The sequence below is a fragment of the Zootoca vivipara genome, chromosome 5, assembly GCF_963506605.1.
Source record: "Zootoca vivipara chromosome 5, rZooViv1.1, whole genome shotgun sequence".
In the NCBI taxonomy this organism is placed as follows: Eukaryota; Metazoa; Chordata; class Lepidosauria; order Squamata; family Lacertidae; genus Zootoca; species Zootoca vivipara.
In genome coordinates this window covers 55582251-55601271 of record NC_083280.1, presented here as the reverse complement: position 1 = coordinate 55601271, position 19021 = coordinate 55582251, and the positions used below count along the sequence as shown (strand labels likewise).

The 19021-nt window shown below is 40.9% G+C and overlaps 1 protein-coding gene across 1 annotated transcript; it reads right to left on the bottom strand.

Moving 5' to 3' along the window:
* Positions 1-1663: 1663 nt before the first annotated feature.
* On the bottom strand, positions 1664-18891 carry ACADSB (acyl-CoA dehydrogenase short/branched chain). Its single transcript, XM_035138454.2, has 11 exons — positions 18698-18891; positions 14124-14283; positions 13609-13709; positions 12617-12823; positions 11692-11862; positions 9041-9166; positions 8431-8523; positions 7042-7131; positions 5947-6084; positions 5398-5497; positions 1664-4268 (listed from the first exon to the last, which is right to left on the bottom strand). The coding sequence occupies exons 1-11, from the start codon at positions 18746-18748 to the stop codon at positions 4198-4200; spliced, it is 1308 nt and encodes a 435-aa protein (XP_034994345.1). The 5' UTR covers positions 18749-18891; the 3' UTR covers positions 1664-4197.
* Between the last annotated feature and the right edge of the window lie 130 nt (positions 18892-19021).

The following is a 19021-nucleotide window of genomic DNA, read 5'->3' as shown; positions in this document are numbered from 1 at the left end:
AGGTTCTAGCTTAGTGGTCTGTTGAGCACATGCTTTGCATGCAGATATAATCACCGGCACCTGCAGGTAGGGCTGGGAAGGACCCCTTCCTGAATTCCCCGGAGAGCTACTGGCAGGCAGTGTGGAAAGGAAGTACAGTACTGAGATAGACAGACTAATGGGCCGACTCAGTTTAAACCAGCTTCCTATGTGAGAGATGGAGGAGGGGAGCACACTTTGTCTCTCCCCTTCCCAACCCCGGAAGAAAAAAAGAGCAAGCCAGCTGCGTTTTGGTCCTAATGAAAAACTGAAGCCTAACAGCAAGAAAAGACATAATGAATGAACACTTCACTACATAAAAAGTCAACTCGCTCTGGTGCCAAAGAGGACTTACTGTTAACCTTAAAAAAAGGAAAGGCATACATTTAATTATTTCTACACTGGCAGGCTTTTTTGGCACACTTTCCCACATCTTTCTCCCTCCAGTATCTTCAATGTGACAGTGATTTAGGCATTTATTATTATTTTTTAAAAAATGGCCTGTATGGAAGAGCTCCTATGCCCTCTACTGTATAGATTTGGATATGTTCAGCCTGTTTACTGGTAGATGGATGTCCCTCTAGTGGCTGGCTTAAGAGGAGGAAAAGGTAAGCAATCACACTCGAAACTAAAAAGTCAAGATTGACTCCAGTGCATCATTCTTGCTTATGCAATACCTTTTACAAACCATCCCATGAGGGGGAAACATGGGAATGCTACATTCAAATAGGTTGCCAATGCAATTTGCTTCCCCTGCCCCATAAATAGACAACTTTAGGGTGAGGAAAATGTATGCATCTGAAAATATTTTATTCCAAGTAAGTTGCTAGAGGCAATTTGCCACCCAATTTCAAAACCAACGTAGAACCAACTTAACAAGTCCAAAATGACAAAACTGCCAAAAGAACACTCCTAATGGATTTACTTTGTTATAATCATACATGCACCTGAGAAGAGTCAGCATTATTTGTGAATAAACAGGACGTACAGAACCATCTAAATGCCATAGCCAAGTCCATTTCCATTATTGCTTAGCTTCTCATTCTGAACCAAGATCACAAATGTATCCTTGTTGTTCAGCTGGTTTAGTCTTTGTGTTAACATTACTCATAATCCGTTTTCTTGACTGTGACAGAATTTTTTTAAAAAAGCTTTTGGGATGCCTTTAAGGATACCTTGATGCCAAAGAAAGAAAGAAAGAAAGAGCAGAGAAGAAACTAAGAGAATCCCATATGTGTGTTCTTGTCCAGGTGCAGAAAGCGATCTTGTATGAATTGTGCTTGCATTTGCAAAAACCTTCCAATGTCAGCCTATGAAAAAATTAGGAAAGCAAAAGAACAGCAAGAGATAGCAATGTGTGCCAGAGAAGAAAGAAGAGAAAGAGACAGTGAGAAAGGCATCTAGGCCTTACTGTGCCACACTAGATCATGCATCAAGTACTATCTCCATGGAATGTAGTTGTGGGGTAGATGGATAGACAGCACACACCACAGTCAGAAGACATTATCATATGCTTTGTTAATTGAGAAGATGTTGTGTGTATGGCATTCATCAACCACAAACTTATTTTACAGTTTTATTCCACTTTCACTTAGTAGATGCATTTGCATTTAATCACTTTTATAGCCACTTTGTGGGGTGTACAATCATGGTAGAAGACATACAAAAATATTTGTAACAATGCACGCAGTAAGCGTGCTGTACAAAAATACTTCATGTTAGAGATGCTCTTTATACAAACTGTGCCTTTAACTTGAAATATTCACCAAGGGTTTTAGAAGGAATCGGATTCCGATCAGCTGCATACAGCCCAAAGCAGATATAATAAACACACAGTTCAAAGTGATAAAAACTTGTATGCTAGATGCTTAATGCAAAAGCCATTTCAAGTTAGGGTTGTAACATTCCCCCCTTGCTGAAAGTGGATTTCTGCTTTTTAAAAGCTGCCTCCTAGCGAGAATTTAAAGAAAGCTTTCCCAGGCATGAGTTGTTATAAGGAAAGGAAAGTTCTGCCTGCTGAATCTCTGACTGACATGCAGATGTTAAAAGACCCAGAGCCCCTCAAGAAAAGAAAGAGGCAAATGCAGGCACTGTAACAGATATACTGTATAGCAAAAGCAGAGGCATGAACAGTATGTTGAATCAAGTACGGTAGCTGGACAGTTTTCATGAGCAGCTTTGTACATCGTATAAATGGACTATGTGGCTATACTTGTTCTAAACCCACGAAGGGAGTCCAAATGTAACAAGGACAAGCTTTCCATATTTTTTAATACAGCTAGATTGATTGAAGGCACAGTGGGGACATTGTCACCGAAATGGTATAGCCAATTACTGCCAGATTAAAGAGTAATGCTACCACTTATTACTGGGGCTGCAATGTTTTGTCAATCAGATTACTCCATCTGAAACATTTTAATAAATTTTAAAGATGGCTCTATTAAACTTGCAGATCGTTGCAATTATTTTTTTAATACAAGCATTTCTTTAAAAAAAGAATACAGGCAGCACTCCCAGGCTGCAGAGGGAAGGCACATGAGGCCACCACTTGGTTGAAGCCAAGTAGGTCTGGGTCTGGCTGGTGCCTGGAGAGGAAACTGCCTGGAAACCACATGAAACCATAAGATAAGAAAGGTGGGAAATAAATGAATCATCGAAGAGAAAGATCACATCTTCTGTCACACAGAGGAGAATGCCTCTTCTAAGATGGCAGAAACAACCAAAAATTCAACTTGTGCCTGCTGGATTTCTGGTCTCCTCTTTTTGGGGGTGCCTTTTAATGTGTTGTGCTTCTTCCAAAATGTGTGCATTACCTAACACAAAGTAGGCTTCCTCCCCACCCCCATCATCCACTTCAGAACATTGCTTATTCTGGAGGTGGCTGGAGCCTGAGGATGGATGGCGGCTAACAGATTGAGGTTGAATCCTGACAAGACAGAAGTACTGTTTGTGGGGGACATGAGGTGGGCAGGTGTGGAGGACTCCCTGGTCCTGAATGGGGTAACTGTGCCCCTGAAGGACCAGGTGTGCAACCTGGGAGTCATTTTGGACTCACAGCTGTCCATGGAGGCGCAGGTCAATTCTGTGTCCAGGGCAGCTGTCTATCAGCTCCGTCTGGGATGCAGGCTGAGACCCTATCTGCCTGCAGACTGTCTTGCCAGAGTGGTGCATGCTCTAGTTATCTCCCGCTTGGACTACTGCAATGTGCTCTACGTGGGGCTACCTTTGAAAGTGACCTGGAAACTAAACTAATCCAGAATGCGGCAGCTAGACTGGTGACTGGGAGCGGCTGCCAAGACCACATAACACTGGTCTTGAAAGACCTACATTGGCTCCCAGTACATTTCCGGGCACAATTCAAAGTGTTGATGCTGATCTTTAAAGCCCTAAACGGCTTCGATCTGGTATACCTGAAGGAGCATCTCCACCCCCATCGTTCTGCCCGGGTTCCCTCGCTGCGAGAAGCCAAGTTACAGGGAACCTGGCAGAGGGCCTTCTCGGTAGTGGCACCCGCCCCGTGGAATGCCCTCCCACCAGATGTCAAAGAGAAAAACAACTACCAGACTTTTAGAAGACACCTGAAGGCAGCCCTGTTTAGGGAAGCTTTTAATGCTTAATGGATTATTGTGTTTTAGTATTCTGTTGGAAGCCGCCCAGAGTGTTTAGGCCATGTTTTCAAGCACCTACCATTGATACTTGTGTAGTTCACCGACATCTATGGGTTGTAGGGTATTTTTTAGTGTAACTTCATTACAGCTCCCATGTGATCAGGGCCATCACACTTGTGTGAATAGAATTTCAGAGATTTCTTGGATACGTTCTTTTTCAGTTTATATATTTTTGTGTTGGATCTTGATAGGCAGGTGCAAAAGTTCAAAGAGCCCACATGGAAAAGCAGAGAAGCCTTGATAGCCCAGAATCAACTGAAGTTACCAGTTCTACAAACCCCAATGTGTAGATACAGAAGAAGGCTGATTTCAACACCCAGTATCATTATGTAGTTGGGAAAATTAGTTATTATGGTACATTACTGAAGTGTAACAGTCTAGCCACTTATGCTGCAGTCTTGTACATATTTAAAAGTACCACAATTTTTCTTATTTTGTCTTAGAAATTGGACATGAAGAGATAACCCATGATTCTGACAGGTACTGCAGCGGTAATTAAATCTCTTGAATTTCAGTATTCTTGAGCAATGCATTTTGCAATTGTGTTCAGCTGGATATTTGAGGTTCCTTCATATATGGTACCTAAAACAAACCATCAGGGTGGGGGAATAAATGAAGCAATGATATAAGCAGTGATAAAGAGTGATTTAAACGTGTTTTGGTAAACATTAGATATGAGGAAAAGATACGTAACACAGGCAGAGCGAAAAAGATCCAATAATGCAGCCTCAAGTTCTACAGCTGGAGTATTTTTTATGATCAGTGCAGTATGTTAAACAATTTAATAGAAACTTTGAATGTGGCATGGTTTTATTACAAAGGAAGATGCAAGGGCAAGCTCACAAAAGTTATGGATTGACTCCAGCGGTGACCGTGTGGTCGTGGAGCAGACTTCCGTTTGCAGAACAGGACTTTGGCTCTCTCTCCCTTTTTTCTGCAGCCACCCACAAAACCGCTCTGAGGGACTGGGGGGTCCCTCCAGTGCAGATTTGGGAGGCATGTGGGGGCTGTAGGAGGGAGGAATAAGAAGTCCTGTTGTGCAAGCAGAAGTCTACTCACGAATGTTCGATTCCACCCTATAACTTGTATGTGTTAAGTAGGTATCGCTTTCATATCCTCTTGCACAAATTTTAATAGTCGGTCCATTATGGCAGGCTGCAGATCAGTGACTGATGAGACTGTGATATTGACAGAGATTTGTACAGCCTAGCATAGATAGGGCTGGTCATCATTTTGCTGAAGAAAGCACAATGCATTTCCTAACAGAAATTAGTCCCTATATCTTCCACATCCAGAGGCATGAGGCCTGCTTTTCAGTCATGCAATTCTGAGCAGCTAAGGATTGGAAGCGAATAATATAGCCGCATGGTGGGGCAGGTAGCAAGGATTTGCCTATGCAGCTGTATGCGAAGAGACTATCAGATCTACATTCTGCATAATGAACAAGCTAAGGTATCTAATCAGTTTGCCTGTGAGTAGTATCTTAAGCTGGGACAGTGAAGAGGGTCAGGAACCTGGTGTGGCTAAGAATGTAGATCAAAACTAGAGAAACAATCAGACTTCCAGATTCTTATAGACTTGCCACTCAATATCCACATCAGGAGATGGAGAATGGCAAAACTGCTTTGTCGATAACTTTCAAACTCAAACTAGATAAAAAAATGCTAAGTTTTCATTTTCAACAGATGATCTATAAGGAACTGCTACTTACCAATCTTGCAATCCCTGTAATATTTTTCAATAGGATAATCTTTTGTGAAGCCAACTCCGCCCATCCATTCAATACATTTACTTGTTGTTAGAGTAGCAACCTGCAAAAAACACATGAAGCATGCTGTGACTTTGCTCGATTCAAATCAATACTATCCTGACCGTGAAAATACTGACATCAGGTTGGTGCCACGTAGAATGTTTTAATCAGGTATTTGGCTTATTGCTGATTTTAATAATTTTAAAAATGTTTAAAATGCTGTTTTTAATGGGCGATTTTCTTGTTTCGTTCTTTTTGTAAGCCACTTTGCGGTTCCATTACAATCCAGCGATATATTTATCTTGTTCAAAGTGTGTATATGATTGTTTTATGTAGGCAAATGTTTTAATTGTATTTAAAGGCAATTGTTCCATATATGTTTTTATTGCAAACTGCTTCAGGATGTCTCATGATAAGCTATCTGTAAATTAAAGAAAATAATAATATAAAGCCGCAGTTCAATTATGTTGAAAAAGAAAAGGCAAAAAAAGAACCTCAAATACAGCTTACCTCCGCTGCATAATACTTGGCCATGCTTGACTCTTTTATGAATGGCCTTCCGCTTTCTGCAAGTCGAGCTGCATTGTAGGTTAACAATCTTGCAGCTTCTATCTGTACAGCCACTTGAGCAATCTGATGTTGCATTCCCTTGAAAGAAACAAGTTCCAAGTAAAACTAAACTTGCATGAGAAAATCACCCTCCCTTCCCCAGCTGTCAAGTATAATGCTCAGTTCTTGATCCGATGAGTGACTGATTTATCAATTCTTTGCTTGTTTACTCAAGTGTAAATAGAACCATATTCATTTCCAGGTAAGGAATGAAGTCTAAAGTGCCAAAAGAGCAAGCCAAAAAGCAAGGGGAAAATCATTACTATAGATATCGTTTTATAAACACATCCTATGGCAACTACAGTGAAATAAAAGGTAAAGGGGCCCCTGACCATCAGGTCCAATTGTGTCCAACCCTATCGGGGTGCGGCGCTCATCTCGCGTTATTGGCCAAGGGAACTGATGTACAGCTTCCAGGTCATGTGGCCAGCATGACAAAGCTACTTCTGGCGAACCAGAGCAGCACATGGAAATGCTGTTTACCTTCCCCTATTTATCTATTTGCACTTTGACGTGCTTTCAAACTGCTAGGTTGGCAGGAGCAGGGACCGAACAATGAGAGCTCACCCCGTTGCGGGGATTCGAACTGCCGACCTTCTGATTGGCAAGCCCTAGGCTCTGTGGTTTAACCCATAATAATGCAAATATTACAGTAGTTAACCAAATTGTAGCTTGAGTGATAAATTACAAATGAGCTTTTAAACAATTCTACCATGATGCAAGAAATAACTGCATCATGGTAGAATTGTGTAAAAATTCGTAGCTGGAGGAGTTCTCACTCAAGTTATAGAAAGTTATGCCGCACAGATAGTCAGAAATGTATTACTACTTAAAATGTTTTCTTCATATTTACTACTGACAGGTAGTCCTTCAAACAAAACGTGGCAGTGGTTAAGAAGTTATAATACTGTGGCCTACAAAATATCAGCTGTGATAAAGCATTTCTTTTCTTTTCTTTGTTTTTAGACCCATTTTACAGAATGCAATCATCGCTACCTGAAAATCAAATATGATTTTTCCAAATTGGGACCTCTCCTTTGTATATCGGATGGTGTGGTCAAAACATCCTTGTGCTAATCCCAACATCTGTGAATGAACAACAACGTAAAGCAAATGTTACTAATATGGTTGGAAAAGTGTCACAGTCCTCTTTTAAAGGGCAAGACAAGCTTTGTGACAATTGCCAGGAGTGAGTTTGGTTGTTAGGGGCCCATAATCAACCACAGGATTGGAGAGATTTTGTATTCCCCCAGCAAACCTTGTTATATGCAGAATTCAAAAGGCAGTGAAAGAAGCTAGAAGTCAGGTATTTCTAAGAACACCTCACCGTCACTTTCATTTTACTCATTTAATTTTCAATGCCCCATCACACAGCATAATAATACCTAGTCAGTCGCCCGCAGTCCATTTCACTGCTTAATATGGAAAGTGATAATCTAACAACATTAATGTGTAATGCCTTGATAAGGTTACTTACTTTTTAATACTGTTCTCCCAAACTTAATAGCTCAGGTTTTTTTTTCATAATATGCTAATTAAATTATAAATTAAAACCAGCTTTTTTATAGGGGGGAGAGGAAGGGAACCTGGGTTTTTGCTCATGACATCTCTCTTTACTTCAAGATGTTGGAACAAAGTATTTAGTTAAGATACTCTTGGTGTGAGTGACGCAGGGGAACTTCTAACAAAGAGACTGAAACCTAGTCACTGTGGCTAAAATTCAAAGAACTATGCAACTACTTCCATGTGCCCAAGGACACATGGAAGAGCATTACAAAGCATTTCTGAAACCAAGGGGTTATTCAAATCAGCTTGAGGTATCACATGGAAACCTCTTGTTCAAAGGGGGGGGAGGCAAAACATCCCATTGGGCATGCCCAGTAATTGTTGGGTCCGAGCCTATGTGCTTAAAGAATGTTAAGCTGTGATGAGGTGCACTTTATTTCTCCAAGACAAAGGAAGGACTAGGAGCATGTAGGTAGGGAATTATGCAATCCAGCAGCCAGTTCCTAATCTCTTTAACTACAGTCGTGGAAGACTCTTCAGCCATAATCAGGCTTTCAACCCCTCACATGATTACAGCTGGCTGAAGGGGAAGCGTGTGGCCCCACATTCTCTGCTACGTTCTGAAGGGCCCAATCCTGCTGCAAATCATATAATGGGGGGGGAGGGAGTCATAGGTTTCAAGTATACAAACCTTCAGCCACAGTGTCTGGACAGTGGTGGCTCTCCTGATTCAGGTAATTGTAACTTGATGACACTTAAAAGGGCTTTTGTTACAATTCTGCAACATCCTTTTTGAGATCAGGACTGGTGGGGGTCAGTCAAAACTGTATACACTCTGCGTTATGCCTGCAAAACTTAAGTAATTATAGTGATACTTACCTGTGCAGCTATTCCTATCCTTCCTGTATTGAGCATTCCAATGGCATACTTATAGCCCTGCCCAACCTGCCCAAGCACGTTGGTCACAGGAACCTGAGGAATTAAGCAAAATCAATTAATTGCTAATAGCCCTTTACTTCCATCTCCACATTTATTCATTTAAAAAATACAGACCACCTTTCAAACATAAATGCTTCCCAAAGCAGTTTACAAAAACGCACACAAACAAAGCAACAAACCACAATACGACTTCAAAACCGGCAACCTCACTATGCTGCATCCAGGCAACTGCAGAGCCAAACATGTATTTTACATTCGGTTACGAGGAACATAAAAAAGCAAACTACTGTACAGTATGGCTTTGGGTTGACAAAAGTATTGTAAATTTGGATCAATCATAAATCAACAGGTCGTGTGTGATTCAAATCTAAATTTGCTATACTGTATTTCTAAAAGTTTTTTTTTAAAGCCAACCTCCTGCGAGTAATGCACCATTCATCTTCCAAACTCATGCTAATTTATGCAACTGTATCGCACTGAGCTGTTCATACTGAGCTACGGCATTGCAGCAACTTAGCCAAATTCCACAGCTTTAAAAGGACTACTGCACCTTCACATTTTCGAATGTTACAGGACATGTAGATGTGGCTCTGATTCCCAGTTTATCCTCCTTCTTTCCTATGTGTAGGCCCTCTGTATTACGGTCTACTATGAAACAGGTAATTCCTCTATAGCCCTAGGAAGGAAAGACATACGGAAAATTAACTGTGCCGATATTAAGGATGGGGTGGAAATTCGATTCAGTTCACATTTAAAGGCAGTTCTACCTAATTCTATTCTAATTCTATTCACATTTAAAGGTAGTTCTACCTAATTCTATTAGGTGGCACTGTGGGTTAAACCACAGAGCCTAGGGCTTGCCGATCAGAAGGTTGGCAGTTCAAATCCCCACGACGGGGTGAGCTCCCATTGCTCGGTCCCAGCTCCTGCCAACCTAGCAGTTCGAAAGCACGTCAAAGTGCAAGTAGATAAATAGGTACCGCTACAGCGGGAAAGTAAACGGTGTTTCCATGTGTTGCTCTGGTTCGCCCGAAGCGGCTTTGTCATGCTGGCCACATGACCTGGAAGCTGTACGCCGGCTCCCTTGACCAATAACACAAGATGAGCGTCGCAACCCCAGAGTCGGTCACGACTGGACCTAATGGTCAGGGGTCTCTTTACCTTTACCTAATTCTCACATTCTGAAAATGCAGCAATCCTTTGAAATCTGCACTTCTCTGATTTTTGCAGGGCAGTTTTCCAACCAAGTAATGTAAGGTTAAGATTGCATGAAAATGCATATATTAGTAAAAACACAGAACAAAAAACTCATTATATTAGGTAGCGTTCCAAACCAAAAAGGGCACAATACAATAAAATGCTAACAAATGTTTGTGAGTACCTTTAAAAAAAATTAGGAAACTTATGTAGAACTATGGAGAACCCAACTTAATACTGGAAAAACGAGAAGCTGCGAGAAACCAGAATTCACCCATCCAAGGCTGACCTTGGATGACCAGTCTTTCCTTTTCAATATGCCATTTAAGTGAAGATCTTTATCCCAATCTGTGTCTGTATTAGATCTGAAATTATTTCTATTTACAGATTTAGTTTTATACATGGATTTGTTTTTATTGTAAACGCTTTTAACTGTGAAATTGACTGCAGTGGTACCTTGGTTGTCGAACTTAATCCGTTCTTGAAACTGTTCAAAAAACAAGGCGCAGCTTCTGATTGGCTGCAGGAGCAAGTCAGGCGTTCAGCATCTGAAGAACGTTCGCAAACTGGAACGCTTACTCCTGGGTTTGCAGCGTTCGGGAGCAGATTTGTTTGGGAGCCAAACTGTTGCTCTCAACTTACAGCTTTTTATTTTAGTTCATGTGTGTATGCTGTTGTTCCTCTTCCCACCCCCCAGAAATGAAAATCAAGGTAGCTAATAATATACCAAAATGAATAAAAAATATCCTGGAAATTCCTAGAGTATGAATATTTCAGTAAGTAAGTTGCTAACAATTAATGGAACAGGTAGGTAGCCGTGTTGGCTGCCATAGTTGAAACAAAATAAAAAAATTCCTTCCAGTAGCACCTTAGAGACCAACTAAGTTTGTCATTGGTATGAGCTTTCGGGTATCTGAAGAAGTGTGCATGCACACAAAAGCTCATACCAATGACAAACTTAATTGGTTTCTAAGGTGCTACTGGAAAGATTTTTTAATTTTGTTTCAATTAATGGAACAATCCGTCACCGCAACCTCTAAGCAGACGCAAGCGTAAAGTAGCAACCATGCAAGATACCAAGAGCTTGAGCACTAATCTTCTTGGCACTCAAGCTGTAATTATTTTTAAAACTCAAAGACACATAACTGCATGCTATGTATTAAGCATACAGTGGACCCTCTGGATACGAATGTAATTCGTTCGGGGGTCCGTACGTACCCCGAAAAATCCGCAAGTAGAGGCGCCGCTTCTGCGCTTCCGGGTTTACCGCGCTCGCAACCCGAAAGGTACGCTACCTGAAGGTAACGCAACCCAAGGGTCCACTGTAATGCGTGATTTGTCCTTTGTCACTCACTATTAAAAGGTAAAGGACCCCTGGACGGTTAAGTCCAGTCAAAGGTGACTATGGGGTTGCGGCGCTCATCTCGCTTTCAGGCTGAGGGAGCCGGCGTTTGTCCACAGGCAGCTTTCCGGGTCATGTGGCCAGCATGACTAAACCGATTCTGGTGCAACAAAACACTGTGACGGAAACCAGAGCACACGGAAACGCCATTTACCTTCCCGTTGCAGCGGTCCCTGTTTAACTACTTCCACTGGTGTGCTTTTGAACTGCTAGGTTGGCAGGGCAATGGGAGCTCACCCTGTTGTGGGGATTCAAACCACTGACCTTCTGATCGGCAAGCCCAAGAGGCTCAGTGGTTTAGACCACAGCACCATCCGCACCTTTACCTTTTTACTCACTAATATGGATACTCCAGTCCAGACAGGACTTCTCAGATGCAAATAGGGTAAGGAAAACACTAGGGCAAGGCAGCAGGGATCGGGGGGGGGAGAGGGGGGGTTCCTAAATTTCCAAAGCAACAGAATAAATCCCCTAAATTGAGGATACAGGAAGAAAAAGGTAGACTGCCAGTATAAACAAGGTAGAAGTCTAGTTTATACCTTGTAATTAATCTTGATGCAGTGCCTTAGTAAAATCAAGCAATAACTCTTTTAGCTACTTACTGCGGAAGGGTTGGCATTTGCCATCACCAAAAACACTCCTGCATGCTCAGCAAAGCTAATCCACATCTTTGACCCACTGATGATATAGTAGTCCCCCTTCTTTTCAGCACGAGTCTTCAAGGAAAATGCATCACTGCCAGAACCAGGCTCCGAAAGGCAGAAGCTGCCAATCTATCATTTTAAAATAAAGTCAAGTCACTAGATACATTCACTCTGCAAACATTTTGAAAACATAGGTACAGCAAAGTAATCAAGTAAGAAAGCATTATTTTTCAACCAGTGGCATATTTAATCCACAAGACAAGTATTTACACAATATAGTGTCTCTTAATATTTTCGCACCACTCCAATTAAAAAAAACACCCAACCCTTTCTTGGATGGCACTGGTTGGAAAACAAAGAAGGGCTGTTACTACTTATTGTTTTAATCAGAGCAAACAGTTTCCTAGAATTCCACATTCTCATTCATCCTGAACAAAGTCACACGTCTACCGTTGTACAGCAGTGCTATGGAGGAAAGGGGGAACAGCTGCTGCAATAACAGTGACACTGTTATGTTGTGCATTGGCAGTGAGAAATATACAAAAAGCTCTGTCACGGGCCAGTTTAGTGGCCTCTTTAAGGGTGATGAAAATTAAGAGTTTAGCTCCAAAAACTTGAATGATTTCGCTGTAAACATCTCTTTTACCCAACCTAAGACTCACAGGAGTCAATGAGACACAAATATGCCTAAACTCAACTGGTTTAGTTTAACTAGGGCTAGGCTGTGGATGGAGCATCCTATGCATGCTTACTTGAGAGTAAGTTTCAGTAAATTGGTGGAACTTACTCCTAAATAAATCTACATAGGTTTCTGCAGTTTGTTCCTTAAGGTGGAAATTCTGCAAATGCATACTTAACTTATGTGCCAATATGCTTCACCTACCATGTCTTTTGCCAGTCTAGGCAAATAGGTTTGCTTTTGTTCTTCTGTGCCGTACGTCGTAAACAATTTATTGGTTAAGGTATTCTGGAGTTCACACATAAGCGCTACAGATGGATCAACCTTGGCCAACTCCTCAACCACCAGAATATTGGAAAAAAAAGAAAACCCAGTTCCTCCATATTTGGGATCAAGATCAATACCCATCAACTGAAAAAGAAAGAGCAAGCTATTGTTAGGAGTGGGTGGAGAAACCTTATGAATTCTGACTTCTACTCAACTTCCATAATCTTTGCTAGAAAAAAAAGAGTATTCTACTAAGGCCCAATCCAGAGAAGGCCCAATGAATTTTAACGAACATGACTCATTTCAATTAGTTTCAATGGGTCTACTCCGAGTAAAATTTAGCTGAATACCACTTATTGATTCCGAAAGGAATTTTCATGTGTACCCTCCTATAATCACAGCCTCCCACTGAACTCTAAGGAAATGTTCACAAGGTTTGGCTATCAGCATGCTCAAGTTTGAGATCCAATACTGTGATCCTACAGATTTGTTTGTGCTGTTGTACTCCTGAAACAGCAAATTGGAATCAGAGTGGCATAATACTAACACATAATTGTTACTTGTGCCTCTCAGATTAATCAAAATGCCCCAAAGTGCAATCCTAACCATGCTCACTCAGAAGCAACCATGTCCACTCATTTGGGCTTGCTCCCATGTAAGTGGGGTCAGGATGTAACCTTAGTCACCAAATGTTTCCCCCTGAAATCTACCTCCAATGAAACAACCGCATAAATTTTCTATCTGCTAAGAATTAGAAAAGCTACAAATATTTACAGAAAAACAGAATGAAAGCTAGCAGTCAGCAGACCATTTTTCAATTATATCATTCATCCTTTTGCTCATAATGTTATAAATGTATACGTACAGTACTCAGTGTGCAAAGGGAAGAAGTTACATATTGCATTAAAAACACCAAAATATGTACAAACCCCTTGTTCAAATAGGCCTTGTAGAATAGAATCGTCCATTTTTGCATCAGCATCCATTTTCTGTACTAATGGTAGAACTCGCTCATGAGCAAACTTTTTCACTATAAGGAAGAAAAGATATAAAGAATCTCATTGTTGGCCTTAAGTTGCAGTGAAGCCAGAAATTTAACAGATATAAAATTCACAAATGTAGGTAAGATAGCACTAGTGGTTACAGTTAGATTTAGGTCTTTTGATTGAAGTTTACCATGGTGTAGTGGGGGAAAGGTAATAGTATTTATCCCCTCTGCCTAGAATGTAACACAGAATTGTGTACATAGACTTAAACCGACATTTAATTCTTCAAAACATCTTTTTGAAAATGAGCTAACAATTTATGTGGTGGGGGCGAATTTCTTGCTTATGGAAGTGATTCATTCTCTTCAGTGCATTATTATAAATCACATGCCATGTAGAAAATAATTGATTTAGTCATGGCAGACTTTGCCCATAGTGATTGAATTCAAATACATTACCCGTTTCTTTGATCATGATCTCCTCTTCTGTAAATGTCTGAAGTGGAGCACAGGTTACTCCCTCACTGGCTAGGTTTGGTAAAGCCTCAGATTTGGAAGATTTAAAGGAACTGGGTTGCCTCATGCAAAAGTTTATGCATGGAAGCATATTCCATCTCAGCTGTGGACAAAACATATTTTAAGAAGGAGAGAACAATATTACTAGAGAAAATAATATTAACCTGAAGCTACAAATAAGATAGGGGCGTGGGTAGCGCTGTGGTCTAAACCACAGAGCCTAGGGCTTGCCAATTAGGTCAGTGGTTTGAATCCTCGCGACAGGTTGAGCTCCGGTTGCTCGGTCCCTGCTCCTGCCAACTTAGCAGTTCGAAAGCACGTCAAAGTACAAGTAGATAAATAGGTACCGCTACAGCGGGAAGGTAAACGGCATTTCCGTGTGCTGCTCTGGTTCTCCAGAAGCGGCTTAGTCATGCTGGCCACATGACCCGGAAGCTGTACGCCGGCTCCCTCGGCCAGTAAAGCGAGATGAGCGCCGCAATCCCAGTCATCCGTGACTGGACCGAATGGTCACGGCCAGGGTGGATTTGATTTAAATCAAACTGATTTAAATCACGATTTAAATCACGATTTAAATCACTAGTCAGTAAGGCTTGATTTAAATCATAGTTGATTTAAATCATAAAGACTAATTCTTGCTGGTATAACATTATTATGCAAGTAGATGAAGATTTTTAGAATAACAACTTTTCATATTAGTTTTTTTATCCCCAGTTTAATAGGTTAATCATTCATATTTGGACAACTTTACTGTTGTACTTAGGAAGGAGAAAAATAATCATTACCTTAATAATAACAATTTAAATAGATTTATTCAACTGAAACAATAACATTTCAGCAAATGTTATTTGCTTAAACAAACATCCATGTTTGTTAACTAATTTGGCTAAACAAAAACAAAATATATATATTTTAAGAAACTTAGACTGTCAGCCCAGTCTACACATGAAAAACTTAAATACTGTCCAAACAATCAGAAAAATATTGTTTCTATTCTATTCACTGAACTTCTTGAAACTTAGCACTGAAGGGGTTGCTTCTGTATTCATAGGTTTGTAGAACAATAAGATTAAGGTCTTTTTCTCAACTCTGTTCATGTTATAACATTTTTGCTGTGAAGAAGAGGCATGTGATCTCTGTTGAGTCAAATTCAGTTTTGAGAACTGCAAAAGTAAACCAAGCACCTGTGATAATATCTTGTAGGCAGAGAAACTGCCCAATAATCTTACAAAAACCTCTGGAAGAGGTGAATGGATTAATGGAATTTATTTACCCCCAAAATTAAACATATACAGTACAACCTTATACTACATAATTAAAAAAACTAATCTTTATTTCATGATGGAATAACCTTTGGATGGTAATATGTTTTCCTCAAAAAGCATTTTATTTAAAAAAAATCCAATTTAAATCAAAAAAATCGATTTAAATCAAAAAAATCCGATTTAAATCAAAAAAATCCGATTTTTTTGATTTTTTTAAAAAAATCATTGATTTTTATCCACCCTGGTCACGGCTCCCTTTACCTTTACCTTACAAATAAGATACAGTATATCCATGAAATCTCTATCATGCTACAGAAAGCAAGGGCAGACTCTGACCAAGGTGACTAATGAGCACATCACTAGACTTGGATTGTGCGCAAGGATGGATATTATAATTTGGGGTACTGGGGAAAGAAACTATGCTCCCAAGTGAACAAAAGTATCCTACAAGATACTTCAGAATATAAACAGGATGAAAGTCAGCCATGTATCAGGAACAGTGCCTTCCTGAAGTTTTGGGTTCCAATTCCCATCAGCCCCAACTAGCAAAGCCACGGTCAGGGGTGGTGGGAATGTGCAATAAAGTATCTGGATTGCACCATGTTGGCTACCACTGCAATACAGTATGCCCTTGACTTATGTGGGGGTTGCTACAGGTGTTGTGGAAGTTGTCTCTGTCGATCATGTTAGATCTTTTGAGTCACACATACAGATTATCATTTGCTTTGCTTTAGTAATCAACTGGTGAGCATGCACAAGAACAACTTCAAGATCGCATATGGTGAGACAACATTTGCATAGTCCAAGACTGTAAATTCTGATTTTCATTCTTTGTTTTATGCAATCTTATTTCTCTGGCTTTGTTGCTGAGAACACAAGTAAGACGCCTCCCCCCCCCCTAATGTTAAGAACACTTAGGAGAGACACCTTTCAACAGAAAACTGTTTAGGATTATCGTGCAACAATCCTTTGACTTGCTTAGATCTAACAGCATATGTGCTTAAATTTAACATTGAAACAGACCAAACTTAATTTCAGGCAGAACAGAGTGAAAGGTCATTTCCATTTTGTTAAGGTAACTTCAGCCTCTTTGAAAAAACTAGATTATAAAGAATCTACACAGATTTTTGTTTAGTTGCTCTGTAAAGTGACATGCAGAGTGAAGGTGCTATATAAAACTACAATAACTATAATATAAAAGGGCTTAGTACTGGAGCCTAGTGGCCTGATTTATGTTGTTAGGTCCTATGCAGATTTAAACACATTGGACACATTCAGATTCAATGCAAATGGTTTGTTTAGTTTAACTGTGGCTTGCTTATACATGCAAACCTGTTTCGGTGGGCTTAGATATGGGCAAAGTACACAGGATTGGGTTTTAAGTTGCAAGTCAACCCACCTTCATGTTAAACAATTTCTTGCTGACAGGCAAGTAGACCAAGATTGCTCTCACTTTATAAAAAGAGGCAACTTCCTGTTAAGCTATCTTCCACTATAAAATTTACAATGGGCAATATACATGAACATTTGCAAATAGCTCCTGAATTATGTAGAAAGTTCACACTCCAGGGTTAGGCACTTGAAAGGGGTCAGCACACATAAAATAAGTAAATACCCAAAAACAATACATACTTCTGTACTGCAGAATCTCACACAAAACTCAGTAGATGACTACTATGTTTGAAATAATAATAGTTTTCTACAATAGGGAAGGCCAGCCTTTCTACATTAAAGTACCTAATGTAACAGTTGCATAGATGGGGTTTTTAGCATACATAGCTTTTCAGAGCACAGTAACATCAGAAGCTATTACTGTAAAAATAAATAAACAAACCCCTCCCTATTGTTAAAGGCACAAACTCCTAATGTTAAAAAGCTGGTTCATCCCTGTTCTGGGTAACAAACAAGCTGAATCGCCACACTTTTCTTTACAGTATACAATATGCAGATGGCTGAGCAAATCACTAGTGAGAAACCTTAGCAATTGGTGAGATATTGTTGGACCAATGGACTTGCCCTTTTTCTATCCCTGTTTTAGCAGGCTAATATTGAAAGCTCATGTTGCAATAGATTAACTAGTCTTATGTACCAGTGGAGTTCTGCTTGACCTCTTCTGGATCCAATCTTTTTGTGAACAGACACCAACTAAAAATACCAATGTGTCTACATTTGTAACAGACATGTAATTTTTTAAAGAGATTAGAACCACAGTCTACCATTTTTTATGAAGTGAGTTAGGAGAAAACACTACTGAAGTGTTCTCTTTTCAAAAATACTGAAATATGGGCTACCAAGTTTTCTTGTTCATTCTTACAATAAAGGACCTACATGAATGAAGTTGTATTTCCCAAGCCAGTCTTGAACAGCTAGTAGTGCTGGACTTAGAGCTTCATAGTAGTTCCCTCTTTAGTTGGCAATGTGTATTAATTTTCTTCAGAAGGTAGTAAGTCAGGCCTGATGCACCGACTGGGGGGGGGGGCATCCTGCTAATTCTACACTTCTATCTCATAGTGCTGCCCTGATTATCACTGAAAGGACCATGCTTAGTTACACCCAGCTTTGCAGCAGTTACCGGTATATGCATTTTCATTCAGAAGTCAGTCAGTGTTCAGTGGAGCGGAAACCTTTATGTTTAGAACTGTTGCGTTAGGATTATTATTATTACTGGCACATCTTAACAAAGGGTATGCAAATTTAGCCTACTCTACAGAGTGAAAAGGGGTGTGGGGTGAAGGAGAGATCACCTCACGGCTCCCCTGCGCACTAACACACCCTTTATCCATTTCTAAAGAGAGAGTGAGAGGTGCCAGAACTCAGCAGCATCTTGAAATCACGTTCTGGGAACTGTTCCTCCTAAATCCCAAAACGCATGGAGACCGTTATGCACCCACGCCCTCTTGTCCAAGAACAGTTTAACCACCTTTCCCCGTGCATCCTCCTGAAATTCAACAAGGGAACCTTTCTCTGTGACTGGATTTGTTCTTGGACACAGCTCACCTGTACAGGTGAGGTTTACAAAGGACTCCCTCTCTTACCAGGGACCAGACTATCTTGCACATCTGGACTACGCCCCTCTTCTCGCACTGGAGGTAGCTTTCCGACTCGAGATGCCGGGATTGGAACCTGCGACCATCTGCTTGCAAAGCAGCCGATCGACCCGCTCACCTACAGCCTCCACCTGCAGCTGCGTCCTGGATCTGAAAACAGCCCCTCCCCCCAGGTGAGCCCCTGGAAAAGAACGGCGACATTTACCTTCCCGCAGCGCCTGAGCGAAGACAGAGCCCCTGCCGCCGCCGCCGCCATCCCGTCTGCCGCCGCAGCTTCTCTCTCCGAAGGCTGAGCGGACACCGAACTTGCTGGAGGAACCCAAAGAGGGAACTTCTGCCCACCTTTACGGAAAGCCTGCCGCGCAACGCACTTCTGGCTCCCAATGGAACCCTCCTCCTCCTCCTGAGGGACGGGAGTGTTTAGAAGCGCCTCGACTCTTGTTCCCCAACTCCCCGCCCCCGATCCGGAGCAGCGTCGCTTTCATTTTTACAGGCGTTTGCGCATCCCCTTCGTTCTCGCCCCCGCACA

Bases quoted from the DNA above. Each gene is read 5' to 3' on its own strand.
- ACADSB (XM_035138454.2), bottom strand. From the start codon at position 18,748: ATGGCGGCGGCGGCGGCAGGGGCTCTGTCTTCGCTCAGGCGCTGCGGG. The intron at 7,132-8,430 runs GTAAGTATCACT...GTTCATTCACAG, and splicing joins GGATAGGAATAGCTGCACAG to ATGTTGGGATTAGCACAAGG. The intron at 5,498-5,946 runs GTAAGCTGTATT...TGTTTTTTGCAG, and splicing joins CCAAGTATTATGCAGCGGAG to GTTGCTACTCTAACAACAAG.